This window comes from Musa acuminata, chromosome BXJ1-5 (genome assembly GCF_036884655.1).
Source record: "Musa acuminata AAA Group cultivar baxijiao chromosome BXJ1-5, Cavendish_Baxijiao_AAA, whole genome shotgun sequence".
Lineage (NCBI taxonomy): Eukaryota > Viridiplantae > Streptophyta > Magnoliopsida > Zingiberales > Musaceae > Musa > Musa acuminata.
The window spans coordinates 40,167,948-40,194,613 of NC_088331.1; the positions used below are offsets into that span (position 1 = coordinate 40,167,948).

The following is a 26,666-nucleotide window of genomic DNA, read 5'->3' on the forward strand; positions in this document are numbered from 1 at the left end:
GAATCGAATTGGATCAAATTGGCTCGACCCGAGTTTGTGTTGGGTTGGGTCGGATCGCTAAATGGAAGCCGAGTCCCGCTGCCTCGTCGTCCGCCATCGCCTCCCTTCTGTTCCGGTGGCTTTTGCGGTTTCTGACATTTCTCACAATAGATAATTTGTTGAAGAAAGAAAGATGCAAACAATGGGAATTAAGTATAGAAATTCGTTGTCATTTATCATTATCCATTATGTGCTATGATATATGATAAAATACTATAAAATGATGCTCTATGGATAGCCAATAGATAGTCGAAAGTATACAAAGTAATAAGTCTCTTTTATCTCTAGAAAGAGACCGAGAACATTAAAAAATTATCTCTCTATTCAGTATTGTTTATCAATCAACATGATCGTATCATATCCAATCATGAATCAAGTTGGGTGAATTTCCAATAACTCTGTCTAATCTATTTTCAAGAATAATATAAATATATTTACAGTTAGTTAATATATCTGTTTAATCATTATGAAAATGTATGGTTTGTACTTATTAAATGAAATATGTATTGACTTTGAAAATATCAATTCGATGTTTTAATTATTCAAAAGGATTGAAATGGTTAATTTTAGATGTTATATGAATTGTTAGATTGAAATAAGAGATAATTTTTTTTATTTATTTTTAAATATATTTGATATCTTTATATTGTATGACTAGTATGATTATAATCTGAACCCTACCAATGGGGTTGCACATTGAAAAATATTTTAGGAATTAATTTTTTCTAAGCCTCGACACAAGAATAAATATTCTATGACATACAATGTTATCATAATTGTTAGTACCATTATAACTATTGTTTTGATACACACCTTTAGCTATACTTATTGTGAATTTAAATAAATAAATAAATATATATATGTCTAGTTATATTTATTTAACTTTTGAATAATTATTTATGATTATTTGTATGAATATGCTACTTATTCTGATACCATTTAGCTGATTTTGTTACTCTGAAATGAAAATAAAGCTTATATATGGTGTTTGATAGAAAGAATGATTTGATATTTTATATGTTTTGATAAATTGAATATAAAAATTATAATTATTTGTTTATAAGTATTTGTAATAATTTCTTATTGGTATATAAGTTGTAGCACTTATTGGGCTATTATTTGCTCATATGTCTACTCTTTCAATTTTTCAGACCTCAAGGAATAGTATATATCATGGATATACCTGAGAAAAAAAATATTATTATTTATAATCCTCTTATATTTTGGACTTATATAATATTAATGTGAAATATTATTTCGGATTTGATATGGTGATCCTATAATTACACTAGTGTTGATTGTGGTGTGATATAGAGTTTTTGATAGTTAAATGATGATAAATATTATGTCGCTTATTAAATTTAAAAGGGAAGAGGGGAAAGGGAGGTGGGAGAATAAGATAAGGCAGAAGGTGGAGATAAAGTGTGGGGTTGATGAAGAAGAGGATTAGGAGAAAGACCGAGAGGTAGAGGAGAAAGCCAAGCAAAAGAGAGAGAAGATGACAAAGTAGGACGATAAGAGGAAAATAACGAGCGGGAGGAAAAAGAAAGCCAAGTAAAAGGGTGAGGAGGACAAAATTAATGGGAAGAAGGAGAAGAAGACGGTGGAGGTGGTGTGAGAGGAGGAGGAGTGACAGAATGGAAGATGAAGGTGGAGGTGGAGGTGGAGGTAATTTAAAAAAATCAAAGGATAATATATAATTAAATTAAATTAATTGAATAATTAGGTTTAGTTGAATTGATATGATTTGGATTATCTAAAAAAAATAGTTTAATCGTAAAAAAATAAATTAAATATAGTCAAAAGATATCATTATCTTTTTATGATTTTATCGAGGATATTTTGTTCAAAGTATAGAAATTATCTAAGAAAGAAAATCCATTCGAAAATGCAAACAACTGAGAAAGTATATAAATTCATTGTATTTTTTATTATCGACTTATGTACTATGTATGATATATGATAAAATTGTTCAAAATTGAATAAAATAATCATATCCCTAAAATTGTATAAAATATCTCCCTTATCCAAGCAGAAGATCGAACAACTGTCACGCGGGGGCGGAGAGGTGGGCGGGGTTACGATCGGAGACCACGAACCAAGCGGTGCGGCGATGGAGGGTACATACAAGGTCGACGTGGACGGGGTGATCTTTTGCGGGGGCGGGGACGGGCCGGGAGACGCAGCGGATGGAGAGGTGGAGGAGGAGGCGGGCGATGGATTCGAGGTAGCCGACATTGGAGCTTAAGGGGAGGGAAAGGGAGGAGGAGGCGAGGCGAGAGTGAGAACGGACCTCGGTGTCGAGGAGGCGGAGGAGGGGGGAAGGCCGGAGCGGAGAAGGCGATGGCGGACGACGAGGCAGCGGGACTCGGCTTCGCGGGTTTGGTGAACGCCGGTGGTATTGCGGTGGAGGTCGGCTTCCGAAGGCAGCGTCGAGATGGCGCTCCTTTTGTGACCCTCATTTCCATTTAGGGATCCGACCCAACCCAACACAAACTCGGGTCGAGCCAATTTGATTCAATTCGATCCATCGCATCACATATATGCCCCACGTCCCGTATCGAGACACGACTCCACTAACGACACGCTTCGTATACGGTAGTGTTAGTCGTGGCTCGAATGGATCCCCACATGCTTTTGGCAGCTCGTATGCAACGACGCCCGAAATGCGTCGGATCTTTCTCATCCTTCACCAAACTTAACGGACTCCAAGAAACGTCACATTTTGTTATCACCCGAACGAGAACAGAGAAGGGGCGCTCTGAAGCGTTACGCGTTGCCTTAATCTCAGGTCAGATCTCTTTCTCTTCGCCCTTCACTGGTTTACCGGCAGTTGCATCCCTTTCAAGAAAGCAAACAAGAATCGTTGCAACTGTTCCTCGCCGACTCATATAAATGAATAATCTGGCAAAACGCTGTAACTCGGTTTCAGTTCCAGAAAATTTCAGTGGTAAGCCTTTTCCTTCATTCTTTTGATTGTGGTCCTCTGCACATCTCCACAAACAAATCATATTTCTCCTTCCAATTGAATCATTGGGTAGATTTTTCTCGGTTACACAGACTGTAATCAAGGATTGAATCCATGCTGCTTCTTTTTTCTTTAATGTATATCTGATCTCTTACTTCAACTTCTTTGTGTTTATTGCTGGTTTTCTTGAAAGATTACATCCCGGCTTATACGAACTGCAAGTGAAGTAAGATGGATGCTGGGAAGCAGGGCAGCAGTTCATTTTGGAGTTGGGAGGAGAATAAGAAATTTGAAGTGGCCATCGTTGCATATACTGAGAACCATCACATTCCCATTCCTTGGGATAAAATTGCAGCAGATCTGCCTGGAAGAACCGTGGCCGAAATCAAAGCCCACTATGACGAACTATTGGAAGACATCTGCAGGATTGAACTTTATGCACAGTCTCTTCCCGACTGTGATGTACCTGAGCAATCTGCTGCTGGTTGTAGTGTTGCCAACAGAGGAAGTGTGAATGAACCAAGGAGAGACCAAGAAGAGATCAAGAGCGCCGCAGAGGGCAACCCTGGACAGGGGAACGACACAGGTAAGACTCATCAAACTTTCTCTGCTTAACGTGAAACTTTGCATATATTATTTTTCCTTTTTAGCAGGTTTTTTGGTTCTAATTTATATAATGAAAAATGTCTGCTGTTGGACGAAATATATAGCGATATGGGAGCAAGTTAATCATTGTTTTATAGTGTTCGGCATGAAGATAGAGCTTGATGCAAATGCCTGCTTAATATATGTCTTTTCTCGAGTCCTCTAAAATCCCTCCCTCCTATCAACTGTTTCTTGTATGTGCCATTTCATATGAAGTGCTCTCATTTAAACTCAAGAAAAATGTATAATCTAAACGCAACCTGAAGAGCGTTAATGCTCATCTTAAATTTTGATTTTTGGTGATGAAAGTAATGTTTCCTGTCCAAGCTATCTAAAATATGTGCTATTTAAGTGATTTATGGATCTGTTCCTTAGCAGTTCAAATGGTGATGTCTATCCTTTTCATGTACCACACGAAAGTTTCATCCAGTTGATGTATAACCATAGATAATCCAACTGGCGATGTTTATCTTTTTATATAAATTACCTGAAAGTTCCATTTAGTTGACGGACAGTCAACCATAAGTGCAAGTAAATTGTCTTTTTGCGGGTTAATAATAGGAACTGCTAGATTTTGTGTTATAAAGTTCAAGTTAGTTTTTTATTCGAGGGAAAAATGTGATGTCAATGATGCAATTTGCATTTGCTTTTACTTGTCCTCTCAATGATGCAATGTGATGTCAATAATTGATGGTTACAGAGTGATGTTATTAAGTCTTAGATAATCTTAGTTTTTTTTCTTTTAATGTATGAATTATATATTTCTGTGCAGGTGACGACTCATGCACGGAAATACTTCATCCGTCAGAAGACGATGAACAAGGGCAGGAGAAGGAGATCAAGGATCCTTCTCCTTGATCACTGGTTGAGCCTTTGGAGTTCTCATGCCCTCTGCAAACCCTGTCAATAAATCTTCTTTTCTTTTTCCTCCCCCAGGCTTAGGGGGCTTTGGCACTGAGTTCTGTGTGTCAGATTTTGGTATTCCAAGATTTCGAGATTTGGTAGCATGATCGTTCTGAACGAAGGAGCGGGAATAGGAATAGGTTTGTGGAAGATGAGATTAGCGAAGATGTCAAGAAAAAAGCTTTGCAAATTACAGTGTCATTTTTGCATTCATCAGAAGGTTTGTGGAAGATGAGATTAGTGAAGAGTCCCTTTGAGTCATCTTGGCTTCCGCACCCCTTTTAACCATCTCCTTCAACACTTCTTATGTTTTCTGAGTAATTCCTCTTAGTCAGTGAAAAGATAGACTCCAACTCCATGCATAACCTCTACCATCAAGTTACAGGACTCATACTGATTATGTTCTTCTTAGCTTTGTTGGTAGTACTCAGCCTTCTCCTCTGATTTACTAGGCTCTCTTAAATGAATATAAGCTTAGAGTAGTCCAACTCTCTAGTCACTCTGATCATACCTCTGTATGATCAAACCCCACTAATGGGACTCACTAGTACTTACATCGAAACTCTCTCTCTGTGGTACATAGCTCTCATATACTGATGACTAAGGCTTTCATCTGATACAAAATTCGATGTATGCCCGGAAGACCCACTTTGATAATACCATGATATTCACCTCTTGAATCCATAGTCTTTCTCGCCATTGTGTTATTCACTAAAGTGGAGCTCCCAATAGCTCTGGATCATACCTTCGCATGATCAAATCTCTTATGAGACTTCTCCCGCATGTGTTATATTGCCTTGAACTATTTCACCATGATTTGCTATACTATGTCACCTCTTGGTGATATCTCGAATGTATTCTAATCTTTATGGGATAAACTCAAACTCAAACTCAAACTACATGTGGCCTCTACTATAACATCGTAAGGCCTTTGTCGCCTCCGATTATGTTCGCTCTTTTGACAATTGGTCTTTGTTCACCTGCTCTCGTGTCACACTCGGATAAAGCATAGATCTAGGATAGTAGCTCTCGAAGTCCATTGACTTAGCTGAAGTTAGTGTGTCATTTTTTGGATCTTGAGCCTCTACTTCCCAACACAATCTCCATTGTGCACCACTTCCTTCGTGATAACTCGAATGATAGTACTATGACATATTCTTTAAGAGTACTCACATTCATATCCTCTTACTTCATACCAAGACCTTCCCTATCTTTGCTTCCACAAGTTGAGTTCCTTTAGTTCCTCCATCAAATGCTTCATCGAGATGAGATGCATGTGCCTTGAAACTCTCTTCATCTTTGGTACAATGCAGGATGAGTCTGCTCCATAACAATAAGAGACCCATGAAACAATATGTTGAATCTCGAATTTTGATGATGAAATCAATTGATAAATTATTTGATCTAGTCCATGTGTTGAGATAAGTATGTAGGATCAACTATGATAGTAGTAAGGCGTACAACAGATGATGGGTCGGAGTCGATGACTCGGATGATATACCGGGAGCTCGTCGAGAGTTCATTGTGAGATCATCGAAAGCACATTGGAAGACTCACCGAAAGCTCATCAGGAGATCGCCGGAAGTATGCCGGAAGACTAGCCGAGATTTGGTCGGGAGTTCGCCGGAAGATCGCCGAGTGAAGAATCAACGTACCGGACCATGCTTGCCTTAATCGTAGTTAGAACAATAATTAGAGTTGATTTGGGAGGTAAACCCATCAACTCTATTAAGGGCCAACTGGTCTCGAGTTGGGATGGTTTGGGCAGGAGTCAAGGCCCAACTAAGATGCTGAATTCCTGGTCAGCAGTGGCACCGCTTTGTAACGGACAAACTTCTAAACAAGATGTTGGACGTAATGCTTATGTCTGTCCGTTGTCTTTTGGCATGTTCATGCCTTGTACAGCAGGTAGAGGGGCAGCCGAAGGCTAAATAGTCCCATGTTAGTTGGGTTGGTGGCCTCTTTAGGCTTGTAAATAAAGGTTGTGTCATGTGGACACGTGCGAGAGCTTTTCGGTCTGTAATTGACCATTTTACCCTTTGTTGTGCCACTATTCAGAGCTTGTAAAGTCTGTTTGTAATTTGCATTGTCTATAAAGTGTTTTTCGGACATGTTTGCTTATGGATCCCGATTGAGGCGTTCTCTTTAACCCGTTCTCTCTTTTGTTGGTCCTAAGGGACAATGGGAGGCTTCGGGGAGGTTGACCTTTGCGGACGGACGCGCGAGGGTGCCGCACGCCTTAGGCAAAACCAGCTAAGGTCGTGACATTATGGTATCAGAGCGGGACAAGCACTCATAGAAACACTTGACATGCAAACGTGGGGGACCTAGCGGGGCTGCGTTGAGGGCAGTCAGCACGCGCGACCGTTTGAAGGAAAACGGGCATGGAGATGTAGGGAAAAGAGTTGCTCAGAGGAGCGGGCATCTAACATTGGCATTCAGAGGAATGGCCAACCCTTCGCGCAAAAGGCACCACGAGAACAGGCAAGCTTGGAAGAATGCAGAGCGCACAAAGGTTGGGATGGCTGAGTTTGAGCTACGGCTCAACGTTGGCAACTTGACTTGATGGTGCTCAAGGCAAGCAAGGCGCTTGGCAAAGGATGAGACCATGCAAAGTGGAATGAGTTGCTCAGCGACCGAAAGAGTTGTGCAAAGCTCACAGAGGTGAGGGGAATTGCTAACTCGAAGAATTTGGTACTCATGCATGGGCTTGTATGCGGACGATGGAATGTTCGTGGCCATCCCAAGGCGGCCGAGACTCGGCGCCATGGAGCATTGAAACTTTCTCTTCGGCATGCAAAGGATACGTCCGGAAGAGGCTGAAGTGTGCAACGAGTTCAGCATGTTGCTAGGCCTTGAGGGGTGCAGCGGTGGCTGTATTGACGTGGAGGCGCAATCTAGCAAGTGCGTTTGAAGGAGGCAAGACATTGCACAGTTTGTTCAGTAGATCGGAGTAGTCCAAGGGGATGGTGGTCTCCGAAATGAAGAGAGATGTTGCTCCAACGGGGTAGTTATCCAGGAGGGATAAGTCCCGGCTCTCCAGAGGGAGAATCATGTGAGACGGACCTCACATGTTGAGGAGGAGTACCTCAACAAACAACAACTCCACGAAGCTCGGTGGACTGAGCAGGCGGCGAGGAGTTGTCGCATGATCTCATCGAGAGAATGCATTGGTGGATGCATTGCGAGATCAAGTGGGGGAGCGACCTAAAACAACTTAAATGAAGGCACACTTGGAGTCGATGTGGAGATCGAACTCAAGGGAGGGTTGACTCGTGTAATGGTGGGCGCGAGGGCCACCATCGACTCAATGCAAAAACGAGGAGCGGAGCAACTTGGGTGTAACTTGGCGAAGTACTCAAGCCGCATGAAGGGAGCCAGCATAGAAGTTGGAACATGGAGCAGAGGCACAATGCTTTCCTTAGACAGAGGTCAAGGACATGAACTCTTGCAGAGGCAAGAGTAGGATCATGTTGTTCCATGTGTCCTTCTTTCTGACGGAGCGGACTCATCTTGCATGGTGCCAAAGACGAAGGGAGCTTCGCGGCACATGCACCTTAACTCGGAGAAACATTTGATGGAGGAACTAAGGCGACTCAATTTGCGGAGGCGAAGTTGGGTTCAGAAGGGCCTTAGCACGGGGCAAGAGGACGCAGAGGCAGGTACTCTTGAAGAATATGCCACAGTGTTGTCATTTGAGTTGCTATGAAGGAAGCAGTGCGCAGCGGAGATTGTGCTGGTAGGGGCAGAGGCCCAGGATCCAGACAATGGTGCACAGATTACAGTGAAGTCGGTGGACATCGAGAGCTATTAGGCGACGAACTGTCCTAGAGCGGTGCTTCATCTAGGTGTGACCCAGGAGTGGGTGGATGAAGGTCGATTGCCAGAGGAGCGAACAAAATCGAAGGTGGAAGGGACCCTGCGATGTATTGGCAGAGGCCACACATGGAGGGTTCACAATTCGAGTTTATTCCACAAGGATCAGAATGCAATGGAGATGTCACCAGGAGGCGACATGGTGCAGCGGATCGTGGTGGAACAGTTCGTGGCAATGCGATACACACAATCTGTCCCGTGAGGGATTAGATCATATGGAGGTATGATCGGGAGCTACTGGGAGCTCAGCTTTGGTGAACAACACGACGGCAAGAAGGGCTATGGATTCAAGGAGTGAAGACCATGGTACCGCAGAGGCGGGTCTTCCGGACGTGCACCGAATTTTGCATCGGATGAAAACCTTGGTCATCAGCATATGGGGGCTGGGTTCCACTAAGGGAAAAGTTCGAATGCAAGTACCAGTGAGTTCCATGGGAGGGACTTGATCATGCAGAGGTATGATCGAAGCAGCTGGAGAGTTGGACTTCTCCAGAGCTCATATTCGCTTGAGGGAGCCCGACAAGTCAGAGGACAAGGTCGAGTAAGCGAACGTTGCTACCAAGGAAGCTAAGGAGAACAGAATCGGTGCAAACTCTACAACGTGATGGCAGAGGCCATGCATGGGAGTTGCAATCTGTCTTTCCATCGACCAAACGGACTGCTTGGAGAACACAGTGGTGTTGAAGCAAGGGGTCGAAAGGGGCGAGGAAGCGACGACGAGTCCAGAGGGACTTAGCTACCCAAAATCAAGTATCAGTCGGAATGGAGGTGGACTCAAAGGAGTGCCACAGAGACATTTCTACTGATCATGCAGAAAAGGGATACAAATGTGAGGCGATGGATAGTAGGGCCATGGGCATGGCAGCGCCATGGTACCGCAGAGGCGGGACTTCCGTGCAAGTCATTGATCCCTTGCTCTCATGGAGGGAGAGCGCTTGGTCGTGAGAGGGGCCGAGGAGGTGGAGCATGCAGAGGCAATCTCCAAGTACCGAGACAAGGCTGAAGGGCAGAGGCCAAGAAACTTCGTAAGACCGGTGTCAACAAGTTTCTCATCAAGATAGCCGTAAGTGAAGGACTTCAGGTCATGCAAGAGTGCACGATCAAGGAACGAAGCAAGCAGTACACGGTGCTGTACCTTTGCTACTCAGTGGAGTAGGCGGCAGGATTGATGGAGAAGACGGTACAATCCCAGAGGCGACCTCATCTATCAGAGAATTACTCTAAGTTGGGGTGAAAACTTCCTGCATTCCAGAAGTTCAATGGCATTGAGAAGGTGAATCACAGTAGCTAACTCAACGCAAGGAGTGCAAACACTTCAAGTGCTTCAGAAGTGTGAGCAAAGAGCAGGCGAAGGCCAGTAACTAGCTTGATGCATGAAGTACAACCTCGAGGAGGCGGGCGAAGTCAAGTAACCTTTGCCTTCTCAATTCTTAAGAGAATGGGCGAAACCGAGTACCCCAGTTCTCTTATCTATCTAGCAGAGGAGCTCTGCATAAGTTCAAAGACCCTTCGAAGACAATGGAAGACAATAGTTGTCAAATCCTCACCAACGGTGATCAGTGCTATTGAGAGTAGTTTGTCCGCTTCATTTCCCAACGAAATGCCAATCGAAAGCGGAAGTGATGCGAACCTACTTGGATGTGATAACTAACTGAAAGAAGAGTCAATGAGCAGATTTTGTGGAGGAAGGACCCAAAACTTCAGAAGTTTGCGAGGCGATGCTCGTTAAAGCTCCAACAAGCATCCACCCAGTTCAAGCAGTATGGGGAAATTTTGAGAGACTGGCGCAGTAAGGATGGTCTTTTCCTTCATTTGGTGGATCCGCAGGAATCAACGAGGATCAATACAACTCAGCCAACCCCACACCAGAGTCAAAGTCATTGGCGAGTTGAAGCAGCATGGCGGATCAAAGGTTCGACTACTCAGAAACAGCAGCGGAGAGCAACTGGGAGCCAGGAGGCGCATTGCAGCTGGAGCAGAAGATTGAAGACTCAGCAAAGGTGAAGAGTTGCAATGTTCACAAAGGCTTCGACGAGGACGTCGAAGGGATAAGTGGGGGAGAATGTAACGGACAAACTTCTAAACAAGATGTTGGACGTAATGCTTATGTCTATCCGTTGTCTTTTGGCATGTTCATGCCTTGTATAGCAGGTAGAGGGGCGGCCAAAGGCTAAATAGTCTCATGTTAGTTGGGTTGGTGGCCTCTTTAGGCTTGTAAATAAAGGTTGTGTCATGTGGACACGTGCGAGAGCTTTTCGGTCTGTAATGGACCATTTTACCCTTTGTTGTGCCACTATTCAGAGCTTGTAAAGTATGTTTGTAATTTGCATTGTCTATGAAGTATTTTTCGGACATGTTTGCTTGTGGATCCTGATTGAGGCATTCTCTTTAACCCGTTCTCTCTTTTGTTGGTTCTAAGGGACAATGGGAGGCTTCGGGGAGGCTGACCTTTGCGGACGGACGCGCGAGGGTGCCGCACGCCTTAGGCAAAATCAGCTAAGGTCGTGACAGCTTGGAAAGCAGCATCCTAGGTGGTTTGGGCGGTGGTACCGCTAGCAGTTATTGTTGCTAGCGGTGGTACCACCCCTGTCAAGCGGTGGTACCACCCCTGTCAAGCGGTGGTACCACCCCTGTCAAGCGGTGGTACCACCTAGACTGAGCGGTAGTACCGCCTAATGTTAGGTGTCAAGCGGTGGTACCACCCAATAATGGCGGTTGTACTGCTAGGACCCCGAAAATCTGGGATTAGACACTTTTTGACTCTATTTTTGAAGTCATTGGGGCTATAAAAATCTCACACTTTTTTGCATAAAAGGGTATGAAAGCATTAAGATAATCTTGAGTTATTGGGGTGTAAAAGTGTTGTAAATAAGTGTTATAGTTCTTCTCCTCCCTTTCTAAGTTTTAAGATCATTCAAGAGAGGTGTGAGACATGTAAGGGTTCTCTCGTAAACCCATGAAAAGGAGAAAACATTATAAGAGGTGGTTGGCCTTCACCTATTGAAAGAAGGCCTTTAGTAGATGCCGATGATCTCGTCAGAGGAGAAATTCAAAAGTGAATATAGGTCACATTAACTGAACCACTCTAAAACTCGATTTGCATTTACTTTGAGCAATTTACTTTTATAGCAAACTGCCTCTCCTTCTTACTGTGCTTTTACTATGCCTACGTCTCATATACACTTCAAGTAAACACCTTATGAGATCGTTTTTAATCGTACAAAGATTTTACGAAATCGACGCTTTTCATTTGTGCAATTTACATTATTGTAAATCTCTTTAATCTTCTCTTACACTTTTATGAAAAGCTTTCAAGTTCAAATTCTCTTCGAAATGGATTGAATCAAAATCATTTTTGTTGGAATCTATTTTAATCGAAACAAAATATTTTGAAATCTCGAAAGTTTTTCGTTGCACTAATTCACCCTCCTCTTAGTGCCGCTCTTGATCCTAACACAATATGATCTCACTTTTACCTATACAAGAGTTTATATTCTTGACCTCTATCTAAGGAAAGCTTCATGCCTCCACTATATATTCCATCTTTTATGTCGACTCCTTTTATACTGCTTGGACACTTCACCAAGTTCCACCCAACTTTCTCTACCTCTCGATTTACATTGAGTTGATGGTGGCCCTCGTGCCCACCATTCTATTGGCCAGTCCTCCGTTAAGTCTGATTTTCACATCGGCTCAAAGTGTGCATTCATTTGATATTATCTTGGGCCACTCTCTTGCTTGATCTCATAATACATCTACCAATGCATTATCTCATGCAAGATCATATGATGACCCCTTGTTGCTTATTCAATCCATTGAGTTTCATAGAATTATTGTCTTGAGGTACTCCTCCTCAATATGTATGGTTCGTTATACATGATTATCTCTTTGGAGAACTAGGACTTATCTCTCATGGATATCTATCCAATTTTAGCAACTTTTCTCTTCGTATCATTCCCTTTAAAAGTTTCGAAGACTACCATCCCCTTGGACTACTTTGCCTTACTAAACAAACTATGCATTGTTCTACCCTTGGGAACGTATTTGCTAGATTACGACGTTTTTCCACAATCTCCGCTACACACCTTAGGGCCTAGTAACATGCTAAACTTACTATATACTTTAGCCTCCTATGGATGTATTCTTTCGATGTCAAAGAGAAAGTTTCTGTGCTTTATGATGCCTAGTTTCAGTCACCTTGGGATGGCCATGAATAATCTATCATCCGCATACATGCCCTTGCATAAATATCAAATTCTTCAAGTTTGTAATTCCTCTCATCTCTATGAGCTTTGCATAACTCTTTCGATCGCTGAGCAGCCCATCCCACCTTGCACGGTCTCATCTTTTGCCAAGCACCCCACTTGCCTTAAGCACCATCAAGTTTGGTTGTCAACGTCTAACCGTAACTTGAACTCAGTCATCCCAACCTTTGTATACTATGTGTTCTTCCTAGCTCGCTTGTTCTTATGGTGGCTTTCGTGTGAAAGGTTGGTCATTTCTCTAAATGCCAATCATGGATGCCCATTCTTTTAAGTGACTCATTTTCCTATACCTCAACACCTATTTCCCCCAAATGGTCACTTGTGCTAGTTGCCCTCAATATAGCCTTGCTAGGTCCCCTACGTTTACATGTTAAGTGTTTCTAAGTGTACTTGTCCTACACTGATATCATCTATTACAGACTTAATTGATTTTGCCTAAGTCGAACGATACCCTTACTTGTTCATCCATAAAAGGTTAGCTTTTCCAAAGCCTCTTATGGTCCCTTAAGAATATATAAAAGAGAATACGGGTTAGAGCAAGTATTTAACTTAGGATCTATAAGCAATCATTTCAATAAATGATTAATAGGTAATATAAGTTATAAATATGAACTTCGTAAGCTCTGAATGGTCATGCGATAATGGGTCCAAGGTGGTCCACCATAGACCAAAAGTTTCCAAAAGTGTTCACATAACACTACTATGGAAAAAGCAACAAATCAACCCTAGACAATATCTTAAAGGCCTATCCAAGAATGTGCCACCCAGGTAGCTCCTGGGTGTTGTACTAGCTGATACTCTACACCATTTTATGGAGATAGAAAACCTCCAAAATGGCTGTTTGGATGGTTTATTTCTAGGTAGTTTTGCCTCTACGCGATGATTACATATAACTTGTTTATAAGCCTGAAATGACCACCAAAGCCAATAAAAATGGGGCTGTCAAGCTTACTATTAGCCCTCTATATACAAAGTATGAACAAAATAAAAAAATATGGATATACATGAGTATTATATCAAACACCTAATGTATAATTTTGTCTATGACAACGTAGATGCTCAAGAAGAGAGCACTTGGGTAGAAAGTGTTTTGTTGATGAGGAAGAACAAAGAGCGACGATGACTGTTATTTGTCAAGAGGAGGAGCAAGCGGTAGGCCAAGGCCCAATTCGCTAGTGAGGAAGAATAACAATGGTAGAGAGTCACCACTGTAGGAAGAAGGGGGGTGCTTCTCTGGTAGAGAATACTTCGGGGTAAAGAGTGCTAGATGCTTGTCGCCGAGAGGAGGAGGTGGGGGACTTGTTTCTCGCTTCTTCTTGGTGGTGCCTTTGGGCTTAACCAATCATTCGGCTACATTCTGCACTCTTATGAACCAATTGTTTAAAGGGTATCTAAACAAGTTTGTGGTTATCTACTTGGATGATATCATCATTTATAGCCAAATGCTCGAGGAGCATATCGAGCACTCTTGAATAATTTTTAAAGTTCTTAGGGAGAACACTTTGTTCATGAAAAATAAGAAGTGCACCGAATCGGTAAGGGTTCCATTTAGATAGATAAATCAAATGTGCAAGCTATAACACATGAAAATAGTGTCATTTTGGGATAGTTTTGCCCATCATGATGAGTGATTGCTCTATAGAGCTACAATTTATTTTTGCTCACAGTTTTAAGCCAAAACACATAAAACTAAGGCAAAACACAATGCTAAGTATTTATACAAGTAAACAAAAGTGACAAATGACTTATTGATAGAGATGTTATAGGTGCGCAAAGACTTATTATGACAACATAGTGAAAGCGGTTGTCACTGACAGCACAACAAGGGGTGGCGGTTGCTTAGTTGTGCAATAGTGGTCAATGACTTGCAGTAGGGTGGTTCGATCACTCCGTAACGTAACAACGGATAGCTCACTACAGTGGCCATTTCACTATATAGTAGTGGACAATGGTGACGCTAGTGCGCAACTAAGTAATGATAGTACGGGTGTAGACTGTAAGGTGGAGGACATCACCATAGAGCACTATGCATGACAATGGACTATGGTCCTCATGAAGGAGAAGTCATTGTGAGGGAGCAAAAAAGGAGCCTTGTTAGATTACGTCGTCTAGCATCGATAGCGGTGCAGATTGACATCAATAAAGTAGGCAAAGGCGGCACTGGGGAATTGTTGGCCACGAAGAGGATGACGACATGAGCAGGTCATGTGTTAACCGTGCACAATGCAGCTAGGCACCCGTTGGAGGGTGGTCGGTTGTACCTTGTGGTGCTAAGGGCAATAACAATAGGGTATGTCGATCGGAATAGTTGGTTTGCCATGAGAATGGTGGATGATGCAACCTAAACGATTGCATAAGTGACAAACGATCATGCACCACGATGGTCACAAGCGATGTATAGTACTTTTCACCCATTAAAACACTATGTTGCCCTTCTAAATTTTTTTAATTCCAATCTATGTTCCTTGACAGCTTTTCCTTTCAAAAATTAGATATTTTCAATATATACCTTGATAAAATTAAGTTTTACCCTTCAAAAATAAAATATTTTCAACTTATGTCTTGATTATAAAAATGATCAATTTGACTTGCTTTAATCAAATATTTTGATCAAATTTGATTCTAACTATATTTTGTTTACTTGATTGAATTTAGCTTCAATTAATCTTGTTTTAACCAAATTTAGAAGAAAAAAAAATTAAATTTTAATCTTTTTTTTATTTTGATATTTTGATTAGCTTTAATTTTGAGTGATCTAATTGGGCTAGTTTAGCCACCTATTGAATTAAATAGGTTTGATTGGTCTAATTTAAGGTTCTATACTAAATTTAAAAAATATAAATCATTAATTTTTGTTATAATGTTTTCATATGACATATTGGTAAAATTTTATTATTTATGATCCTTAAATTCTAGTTATTATTTTTAGATATATATATATATATGTTTGAAATTATAAAATAATATTTATTTTTTACGTAAAGGTATGATTTATGTTTATCATAATTATAGCTATCAAATGACCTTTTTTATACTGATTAATATTCAATAATTATTATGGTTATTTTTTTCTTATTATTGAATTATTTTTGCATAAACTAGATTAAAAAATGATAAATATTATTTATAACTTATATCCCTATATTTTATCTAACTAGCAGCTACAAAAGTGACCAAGGATGGTAAGCTTATGAGATGTAAATTATAATAAATATTTTATTATTTATATAATACTTTAAATTATATTTTATATTATTTTATTAGTCTTATAATTATCAAAGTGGTCTAGAATAATAAATTTATAAAATTATATTAAATAATTAGTCTTAGATAATATTAAAAAATAATATTCATAATGACATACATAATTAGGAGAATCTACTTCAAATAGTTATGTGATAAGATAGAATGATGCTATTTTGGATATTCTTATAATTTAGAGTTATATACTCAAAGGTAGGAATATTATTCCATAATAATAGCATTAGTCCTCCATAGTTGTAAAATTTTATGTGAATACTAGATATATCAATATTTCACCCAAAGGTGAAATAGAGATGATATCAATTGTTTAATATTTATTAAAAAAACTCTAAATATTAATATTATATTATTTTATTATAGTGACTTCCTTCGTTGCATTCTTATAAGTGTCCTTATATTTTTTTAATTAAATTATTATAAATGATTTGAGCATGTATAATTCACACTAAGAGTTAGATATTAACCTTATTTGTGTAGAGGATCATACGTAATATAGCTAGTACAATAGAATATTAAAGGACTAATTTAAAATTATTGATAAGTCATTAACCGGTACCTTAGTGAAAGGAATAACATCTTAGTATTACAGTATTCAAAAAATTCTATAATATATCCTTGTTACGATTATTAAGGTTGCAAAATAAATATTTTAGGTATGAATGTAGATAAGTCCTTCACATAAAATTTATTCTTAATTCTCTTCCTTCTTTATTTGGTTCATTTAAAATTCGTTACAACATAAATAATTAAGTAAAATTTAAATAAACTGACTAGTATATATGTTTAAGAAGAATTAAGATTAAAAAAAGAAAAACATAATATTTTGGGTACTACTTAAGGAGTAAATAATAATAAAAATTTAAAACATAATTTATTAAATAAATCAATTGAGTTTATAAATGCTATACAAAATTAAAAAAAAAATTGATATTAACATATACTTTTGTTGTAAAAAAGTCACATGAAGAGGATTATAAGATTTGGTTTGAAAGAGAAAAAGTATAAGTTAACTTTCGAATCAAATATTACGGAAGTTCCTTACTAATACTTGATGGATCGATTCTGATGCTTCAACTTATGTTATTAATAATGTGTAAGGAATTATTTTAACTCAAAAACTGAAAGGGAATAAAAGGATCATAATTTTAAGAAATTATTTTAAAATGAAAGTAATAATAAAGTATAATTATTGGCTACACCTTGTGGATGCATGTCATGTTCCTACAATTATGAAATTTTGATTACTTTATATAAAATTAGTGTAATATTAATATAAATATATTAATGATTTAGTTGGTTATGAAATTTTATATGATGATTTACACATAATTAATGCGAATCTTGAGTTTATAACTATCATGTAATCAAATATTAGAATGAAACATAGTTTCATTAACTTCTTAAGAGTATATATGCTTACATCTGTAGGTCACTTTATGTTTTCTATTTTAGTGGAGAGAGATATCTTATTACCTTTATAGATAACCTCTTTAGATATGAAGTTAGTCAATAAAATCGAGAGATAAGTCATGATCATGTATTTCTAATTTATGTAAGTTCTAAGACTATTGATATATTTAGGTATATATAAATAAAGTCGATAGATAATTAGATAGAAATATTAAAATTATCAAATTTGACAAGGGTGATAAATTTTATGATAGATATGATGAGCCAGATTATAATTATAATTTTTTTAATTTTTAGAAAAGTTGGGTATTCAATATGTTTTACTGGGTATGTCACAATAGAATGCGATTGCTAAAAGACAAAATCATACTCTTATAGATATAGTTAAGAGTATGATGAGTTATTCGTGAACATGGTTCTTAGTAAGTCAATTCTATCAACTTTTTTTAAGTTATGAACTAGTAGAAAATCTAAATTGAGACATTTATATATTTATGATTTTTTTACAGACATTAGGGTCTTCAATTCATATGAAAAAAAATTGAATTCAATGATTATTTTTGGATATTTTATTATTTATCCAAAAAAATTCAAAGAGTTTTAGATTTTATTACCCTAATCATAATATAAGGATAGTTGAATATGATAAAACAAGATTTTTATAAAACGATGAATTAGTGATAGTGAGAATCTTAAATTTTAATCTTGATATTGATGATATACATGTTGATACTTTTTTATTATTTTATATTAGAGAAGTTATTGTTCTTTAAATCACTAAATGACTTAATGAAGATGGAAAATAAAATAACATTAATGAACCTCCACATAATATTGATATCGCTGTTGATGACTTATAGAATAACTACAATTGATAGTTTTACGAAAATCTCAAAATGAAAGGGAAAATAGACATAATTTTTTTTTATAATTTTATGATATATCTATAAGAATCAAATTATGATATATGAATCAAAAAATTTTCTTATTATTTTCACAAGTTATGGAACATAATGATTCTGAAAAATAATACAATCAAATATTTCACTCATAAAGAAAGCATTAGCCATAACAAAATATTTTTTTAACTTATCTAATGGGCTCATTAAGAATTGTCATAATATTTGTAGCTTATTATGATTTTGAATTATATTTCATGGATGGGAAAATAATTTTTCTGAATGAAAATTAGGATAAGAAAATTTATATAGATTAACCTAAATAATTTGTAGAGAAAAAAAATAAAATTTGGCATGCAAATTTAGGAAATCTATTTATGTTTTTAAATAAGCTTCTAGACAATGGTATATAAAGTTTTATAATACCATTATATTTTTCAAATTAAAAAATATTATTTATTAGTATTTACATCTAAAGATCAATGAAAACAAGCTTATTATATTGGTCTAATAAGTAAATGATATTTTGCTTATCAATAGTGATATTTGTTTATTGCATGAAATAAAAAAAAATTAATACCAAGAATTTTAAGATGATTGATATGATTGAGATAACTTGTCTTATTGACATAGAGATATTTAAGGATAAATCTTAATAATTATTAAGACTATCTCGAAAAAAATTTATTAATCAAGTTTTGAAGAGATTTAGTATAACTTTGTTTAGCAAATGACAAATGTGTAAGATTCAATCAAAGTAAGTGTTTTCTAAAATTAATTTGAAAAAGAATCAAATAAAAAATAAATAAATATATGTTTTATGCATATATAATTAAAAGACTATTATATGCTGAAATATATATTAGATCATATATCAGTTTTATAGTTTGTATATGAGGTAGACATTAGAATTACCTAGGAATAAAATATAAAAAAACTACAAAGGAATGAAATAAGTTATCTATAAGGGACAAAGACTATATTCTCACATATAAGAAATCAGATCAACTTGAAATAATGATATTTTTAGATGTTAATTTTATAAATTACCTCGACAATAGAAAGTTCACTTTATGATTTATGTTTACATTAACTAGAGGGGTAATTTATAAGAATAATATAATGTAAATTATATTATTGATAGTAGAAACTGATTTCATGATATGATTTGAGGCCACTAATCAAGTTTTAGTCAAGACTTGATATGATCAAACTCAATTCTTACATTGTTAAAGATATTGTATGGCATATTGCAATAGCTTTTTTCTCTAAGAATAATAAATACTATAGTAGATCTAAACACATTAGCTTAAAGTACTTGATGGTTAAAGAATGAGTCGAGAGGTCCATTTACTTAGGCCTTATGACATAAAGTATTTGAAAGAATATATTCTTATGATTGGATTTATAAGGAATTCATAAAAGATATGATGATACATATTTTGAGTAGATATTATAATTAATTTTTTTATATAATTAAAATTATTTATTTATGTTATCTTGCTTATATTTATATATATACATATTATAGTTGAATGTAAATAACAAGATTGTGTTGATAAGATAAATTATGATAATCATTTTAGACTATATTAAGAAAGACTAACAATGTTATAGTATATAGAAGGAAACATGATATTATTAACATACTCCTTTTGCTATTCTAACTTAATGTAATATTATTATATCTATTAGACTTATTAATCTATTTTTAAATTCATACACATATAAATAATTTTTAAAATTTTAAAATCTAATTAGATAAAAATATTTTAAATAAATTTATTTTATTTATTTTGATTTTGAATCTTTTTTATATTTTATCAATTAATGGGTCAAGTGAAAGAATATTAAATTATGTGACCCTATTTAATTAGATAAGATATATTATATATCTCATTAAATTTTTATTATAATTATTAACCAACAGAAAAGAAGTCTAATTAGAATACGATTCTTTAGGAGATGAAAAAAGAAATCTAATTATAATATAATTATTTAGGAGATAACATTGATGGAAGGGACTCTCGTAATTATCTTTCATAGACCCTCTACTCTCGCGTATATAGACAGAACCTTCTAAGGATTATACATGAATATAAATATCTTTTTTATTATCTCTCAATAGATATCCTTTCTATTAAGAAGAGAATGAGAGTCTAACTTGTTTCCTTTATAAATTAACAATCACGATGCACTACTTTGCAACATCCAAAATGTCCTAATAATTACCGTGTTCAAAAGGTACACACCTTCATCTATCATACTTGATTTCGATCCTAATATTAAATTTTATATAATAATTTTATTTCTTACATTATCTCCTCTTATGGCCACAGTATTTCAACGGATTCATCATATTATTTTGTGATATCTAAAGTATCCTATTAATTATTATGTTCAAGAGATTATATCTTTTATCTTAGATCTACCATACATAATAATTTTAATTTTTTACATTATCTACTCTTACGTCACAGTTCAAACAAACAGTTCGTCTTAGTTGAACGATTCTTGTTTGTTTTCTCGAAATAGATGCAACAGCCTGCATCTTCAAAGATCGTTCTTTCTTTCGGTGCGAAAACGCATCAACCCCTCTGGTTTTCCCGACCACAACAGATAAATCCATCCCAGACCCCTACTTGACCGCAGTAAACGAGGGGAAACTAATAAGATAATGTTGCAATCCTGCCGAGGAAGTAGTGAAGGGTGAAGAAGAAGATATATGACCTAAGGTAAGTCCATGCGTGGAGTTTGAGAGCGCCTCTTCTCTGTTATCCTTCGGGTGATGAGAAAGAAGTGAACTTTCTTGCGGTCTGTTAGGTTCGGTGAAAGTGAGAAAGCCCCAAAGGATGCTGCGACGGAGACGGAGACGGAAGCGGTGGCGGAGTGCAATCAGCTTTTCCAGCGTTGCTCCACTCGCGGGCTGCGGTGAGTTCTGACGAACGAGCCGCCAAAAGCATGTGGGATCCCATGCAAGATACAATTTAGATGCCGGGGCGTGCGCCAGATCCGTGTGTCGTCAGTGACGTCGTGCCTCGAGCCGGGGACGTCAGCCATTTATGTGATGCGATGGATCGAGTTGGATCAAATTGGCCTCGACCCAAGTTTGTGTTGTGTTGGGTCGGGTCGGGCCGGGTCGCTAAAAGGAAACGAGGGTCACAAAATGAGCGCCTTGTGCGACGATGCCTTTGAAAGCCAACCTCCACCGCGCCGCCACCGGCGTCAACCAAATCCGCGAAGCCGAGTCCCGCTGCCTCGCCGTCCGCCATCGCCTCCTCCAGTCCGGCCTTCCCCCCTCCTCCTACATCTCCCTACTCCGCCTCCTGGACGCCGAGCTTCGCTCTCTATCCCGCCTTGCCTCCTCCGCCCTTTCCCTCCCCCTAAGCTCCAACGTCGGCTACCTCGAATCCATCGCCCGCCTCCTCCTCCATCCCTCCGTCCGTTGCGTCTCCCGCGTCTCCCGGCCCGTCCCCGCCGCCTTCAAAGACCACCCCGTCCACGTCGACCTTGTCTGTACCCTCCATCGGCGCCCCGCCTGGTTCGTGGTCTCCGATCGTAACCCCGTCTACCTCTCCTGGCTTGGGCCCAAGGGCCTCCGCGCCCGCGTCGAGCGCGTCATCGCCGCCGCCCGCTCCGCCGGGGCGCTCAAGCCCGCATCCGTCCTATTCGTCTTCTCGCGCGGCATCCGCGACCATGTTTCCGACAATCTGGTGGATGAGTTCGGGGCTGTGGAAGTTGGTTTGCTCAACGACGAAGAAGATGTGTTCGAGGAGTTGGACAATGGGTGGATTGGGGTTAGATGGTCAGGGAGCTCGAATTCCAGGGTGTTTGAGGTAAAGATCGCCTTAGATGATGGAAGAGACGCATGTCGTAGCTTAGAGGTCGTGGACGAGAGAGAAGAAGTGGGTGTATTGGATGATGGGTTTGGGTCTTTGGTTTCGAGAATTGATGTGGATTCGGCGGATGTGGTGAACTTTGATACCACGGCATTGATCGCGATGGTGTCAGGAATAAGTAACGGTGGTTGCGAGCGACTGATGAAGGCGCCGGAGGCAGAGATGCGAGCAAGGTTTAAGAGCAACTATGAGTTTGTGATGGCTCAGGTATGCCTACGTTCTATTTTTAGGGTATATTACAGAAGTTGATTTCTTTTATTGAATAAATAGTTCGAAATCTTATCATAGTAAATCTTCAGTTGAGGACAAAAATGTTCTTGAGTTCTACAGGAGTTATATGGTAAGGTTTTAGTATAATCATTTGATCATACTGGTAACTGTGATTCCAGAAAAGTTCTGTACGAATCTCAAGAGATACAGGGTATAGTGATGTTCTTTGCAATATAGATTTTGCTTACTGTTGATTGTTTGTGAGAAAAAACATATCTATCAAGTCAAGTTCCAAGATGAAAAGGAAGAATCCAATTACCACTATGATGGTATTTCTTTTGCTTTATGGTATTGGCCAACATCCCAAAAGTATAGGAAAATTGAACATGTTCTAACAACATTATGGAAATTGGTCTAGCTAGTAAACAGTGATGTATCTTAAGTGTTTCGTATCAGCTGATGTAGACCACAAGATTCAGCTTCTTTCTGATCTTTCATCAGGACTGTTGAGAATTCTTCTGAAAAGGGAATGACGTACTAGTTTGCAACAACTATATTTTGTTCAAGTACCTTAATGCGACAAAGAAGCCATGCACAAATAATTCAGCAAGACTGTAATATAAACTTTTTGACTTGCAAAGATTTTAGACCTTAGGAAGCATTGTTTTGATGATGATGTCTGTGATTACTAACTTCACATTTGGTAAGTTCTCGTCGCTGATCCATAATTGAGACTCTTTATGGTAATATGATTATCAGGAATATTGAAATGGTTATGATGAAATATTCTGTCTAAATTGATTTCGTTAGAACTCATTGAATTACTAACTTGAATTTTGTGACCAAAAGAATCCCCTCCCAGTCTGTTCTGGTCGCTTTTGCAGTTTGACATTTGTCACATTAAATAATTTGTTGAAGAAAGAAAACTCATTTGAAGATGCAAACAACTGGAATAAGTACAGAAATTCATTGTCAATTTTCATTGTCGATTTTGTACTAAGATATATGGCAAAATTATACAAAACGATGCTCCATGTATAGCCAATGTATTCCATGTCTATGCTACTCTTGATGCATGAGTGGCAATGTTCTAGGTACATGGTTTGGTCCTTTCTCCAAGTTATCAAGACAAAATTGAAGTTTTTTTAAATTTTGACAACCTTCCATGAATAGGATTAATAATAGTAATGACAAATCCTATAAAGGTCACAAGACTTCCAAGTCTGAATTTCTTTACTCTCAAAGAGGGCATTCAGGTTAATTTTTTGTGTGTCTGTCAGATCAACTTCTCATGACTGATGTTCTAGAAGTTGGATTTTGTACTATGGCTTCCGAACTTTCAAGATGTAGGTCCAAGCTCTTTGTCGTTAGAGAGGAGTTTTTCTTTTGTTGCTTGAGTTGTATTAGTATCCTCTGATCTGTTTATCAGTTGCTTTGCCTTGGAATCTTATTTTTGTGGTGAATGGATGAATATATGCCCACCCATTTTATGGATCTTCCGGGTTGAGTCCGAATCTTATAAATAATTAAATAGTATTCTTTGTATAATAATAGGATTTTTTTATTTAAGATGTATGATGAGTACAGTAAATACCAAGGACATCGAAAAGAAAAATGTCTGGGGAAGGTTATTGTTTTAGCATTAGAAGAAGTTGTTTCTATTAAAACAGATATTTCAAGGCATAGACTTTGCCTTAATTTATTTTATGCATCTATGTATTTTGTAATTCTGAAAGTGAAGTTTTATTCAATTTATTGTTCACAAGTAATTTTTTTTTGGTTTGTATCATGCTTTGGTTACTTCATCCCCTTTTACAAGGGAGTATATTTATTTAGTCAGAATCTTGTTGGTATGATATGTTAGTTATAGTGTGAACTTTGCAATGGACAATTTTTTTTAAAGGTTTATCATGTTCTTTCCTCTCTCCTGTAGGAGTGTTTTTCACTAGCACGGGTAATGTTATATGTTCAGTGTTTAATGCTGGCATCTTATTTCATTTTTTCTGACTTAATTGAATGTCTTCACTAAGTTTTTTATATTTGGTCATTGAATCATCCATATCTTTGCATCTTAATTGGCAGGTGACATCCGAACTTGAGCATCCAATTCTAGCAGAACTGAGCGTTGCGATAGCTGGAAAGAAAGGTATAATCTGTGAAAGTGTCCTTTCTGAATTTCAAGAACTGGTTTCTATGTGTGCAGGACCCAATGAAAGGTTACGAGCTGATCAACTTATAAAGCATCTCCAGTAAGTTATCTTACCGCTCACTTACTCTTTGTCCATCAGAAATCAATTACATATTGTATGGTATGGTTTAGTTTTGCTTCAAAATTTCACCATTCAGGGGCATGATCTGTAAGAGTTCCAAGCATGGCTGGCACATGCATTTTCATTTCACACACTCTTTTTTTTTTTTTACCTTAAATTGTTGGCATATGCCTATCAATTGTTGTTCTTATGTTTGCATATCTCATCATGGAAATATTAGTAAATTGGTGGAGTTATAGGTAACACACAAAATAAACCTACTTCTGGGAGGACAAGCTGAGTTCCAGGGGATGTGTAATTGGGTCCTTATTTTAATAGAAACTGTTTCAGCAAAGCTAAATTGGTTTGTTTGGCCTTATGATTCTACTTTTCCTACTAGTCACTACTCTAATACATTTTGCTATTCTTTTTTCTGCTCATTTTGCTAGTTGTGATGAAATCATATTGGTTCAAATGGTTATTCCTATCTTTTGAACTCTGACTTGGTCCTTTTTATGGTGTGTATGACTTAAACTGTGGGTCAGTGACATGTCAAACAGTTTAGTCCAAAAAGAAAATAAAAGAGTGATATGGCCTTCTAGAGAAGGTGGAGAGAGAGAGGGGGGGGGGGAGGGCGGGTGACAAAGCTAATGTTAAACATTTGTTTGGTATGACACTAAAAAATAGCAGTGGAGTGATGTGATGAGGTAAGAAGTTAGGACCTCATAGTGGAAGGTTACCAAATAGAGAAGTGGAATAGAGAAGGTTGCCAAAGAGGGATGGAGATTTTACAGACTACTGCACTGTAATGTACTGAAACAGAATAAAAATACTTATTTAGACAATATTTACCATTTGACGTTGAGTTATTAGTGATTGAATGGTAAATCCAACTGTATTAATCTCAAGCTAAAATTTTTTAATATGTTTCAGTTTGTAGAAACTAGAAAAGTTATTTAATAAACAACATGGCTTTCATATAATCATACTATCGCTATGCATGCATCAGTATGTGCATTGGTTCTTGAAGAAAGGTTACATGTTCCAAGTAATTTATATTACCCTTTATGCATGGCATTGCTTATTTGGCTGTTCTTCTATTCGAGTGTTTTAGCTGGAGAACCTTGTATTCTTTGGGCTACAAACTAATAGTTGAAAAGCTAACTGTTATTCTGAGATTGCTTCATTGACTCGGCTTTTTCTCGCAGAGTTGTCCCAGACTCTCCTTCAGAACGACTGATGAATCTTCCAACAACAAGAAAAATTGCATTGAAGAACAAGATTGTGTTTGGGACAGGAGATCATTGGCACGCACCAACATTGACGGCTAATACGGGTTTCGTGCGAGCTGTTTCACAAACTTCAATGTCATTATTGACGATCGAACACAGGCCCCGTGCACTAACCGGTGATTAGTCTCCGTTGTCGTATCATGGACATGATGAACCTTCCTGGTATCATAGATGCTTGTTAATGGGATATTCAAGACCCGTTAAACATGAGCTGTATAAAACTTTGTAATATAGTAAACTATGTTGCACATATACTCAAGATGGAGTTGTAGTTTGACTGGATAATATATGATCTGTATTCTGCTGATGATTAATCATTATATTATCGATCCATGATTAAGCTTCCTGTTATAGATGATTGTACAACAGTTAAATGGGTTCTTCAAGACCCAATAACTATGAGCTGTATTAAACTTTGTTGCATTATGAACTTAGACTGAACTATTATAATTTAGAAAGCATAAAACAACATAATTAATATAAAGATTAAATTTCATGTACATGTATTTACATCCCTATAAAACGGTTATTGTAATTGAATCTGAAAGCATGATCTAAGAAATAAAGAGTGCCAATAATTGGTGAAGGCAGAGCAGCCACGAAGTACAACACATCTGCTGCAGGACAGCAGCAGTCATTACTGTCAACCATGAATGGAAGGAAGATTAGTTGGACGTTAGCTGCGGTGGAAGAAGAAAGCCAAGTGAGTAAATGCTACTCAAAGTAGCTGAGGCAGCTCAATGCCTG

General features: G+C 37.6%; 2 protein-coding genes across 3 annotated transcripts; both read left to right on the forward strand.

Moving 5' to 3' along the window:
• The first annotated feature begins 2,112 nt into the window (after positions 1-2,112).
• LOC135675088 (protein RADIALIS-like 6) lies at positions 2,113-4,610 on the forward strand. 2 transcript variants are annotated; one of them, XM_065185359.1, is made up of 3 exons: positions 2,113-2,989; positions 3,201-3,593; positions 4,425-4,610. In XM_065185359.1, exons 2-3 carry the CDS (start codon positions 3,239-3,241, stop codon positions 4,508-4,510), a joined length of 441 nt encoding a protein of 146 aa, XP_065041431.1. In that variant the 5' UTR covers positions 2,113-2,989; positions 3,201-3,238; the 3' UTR covers positions 4,511-4,610. The 2 variants fall into 2 exon arrangements, with proteins under 2 accessions (XP_065041431.1, XP_065041432.1); XM_065185360.1 differs by having other exon boundaries at positions 2,113-2,830.
• A 16,821-nt stretch (positions 4,611-21,431) lies between these two features.
• Positions 21,432-26,252, forward strand: LOC135674272 (uncharacterized). The gene is made up of 3 exons (XM_065183970.1): positions 21,432-22,375; positions 24,461-24,627; positions 25,836-26,252. Exons 1-3 carry the CDS (start codon positions 21,455-21,457, stop codon positions 26,041-26,043), a joined length of 1,296 nt encoding a protein of 431 aa, XP_065040042.1. The 5' UTR covers positions 21,432-21,454; the 3' UTR covers positions 26,044-26,252.
• Positions 26,253-26,666: the final 414 nt, after the last annotated feature.

What these genes read in the sequence shown, in the direction of transcription:
- LOC135675088 (XM_065185359.1), top strand. Translation starts at nt 3,239, where the DNA reads ATGGATGCTGGGAAGCAGGGCAGCAGTTCATTTTGGAGTTGGGAGGAG. An exon ending in TGGACAGGGGAACGACACAG is followed by an intron (nt 3,594 to 4,424) that starts GTAAGACTCATC and finishes ATTTCTGTGCAG; the next exon opens with GTGACGACTCATGCACGGAA.
- LOC135674272 (XM_065183970.1), top strand. Translation starts at nt 21,455, where the DNA reads ATGCCTTTGAAAGCCAACCTCCACCGCGCCGCCACCGGCGTCAACCAA. An exon ending in ATGAGTTTGTGATGGCTCAG is followed by an intron (nt 22,376 to 24,460) that starts GTATGCCTACGT and finishes CTTAATTGGCAG; the next exon opens with GTGACATCCGAACTTGAGCA. An exon ending in CAACTTATAAAGCATCTCCA is followed by an intron (nt 24,628 to 25,835) that starts GTAAGTTATCTT and finishes TTTTTCTCGCAG; the next exon opens with AGTTGTCCCAGACTCTCCTT.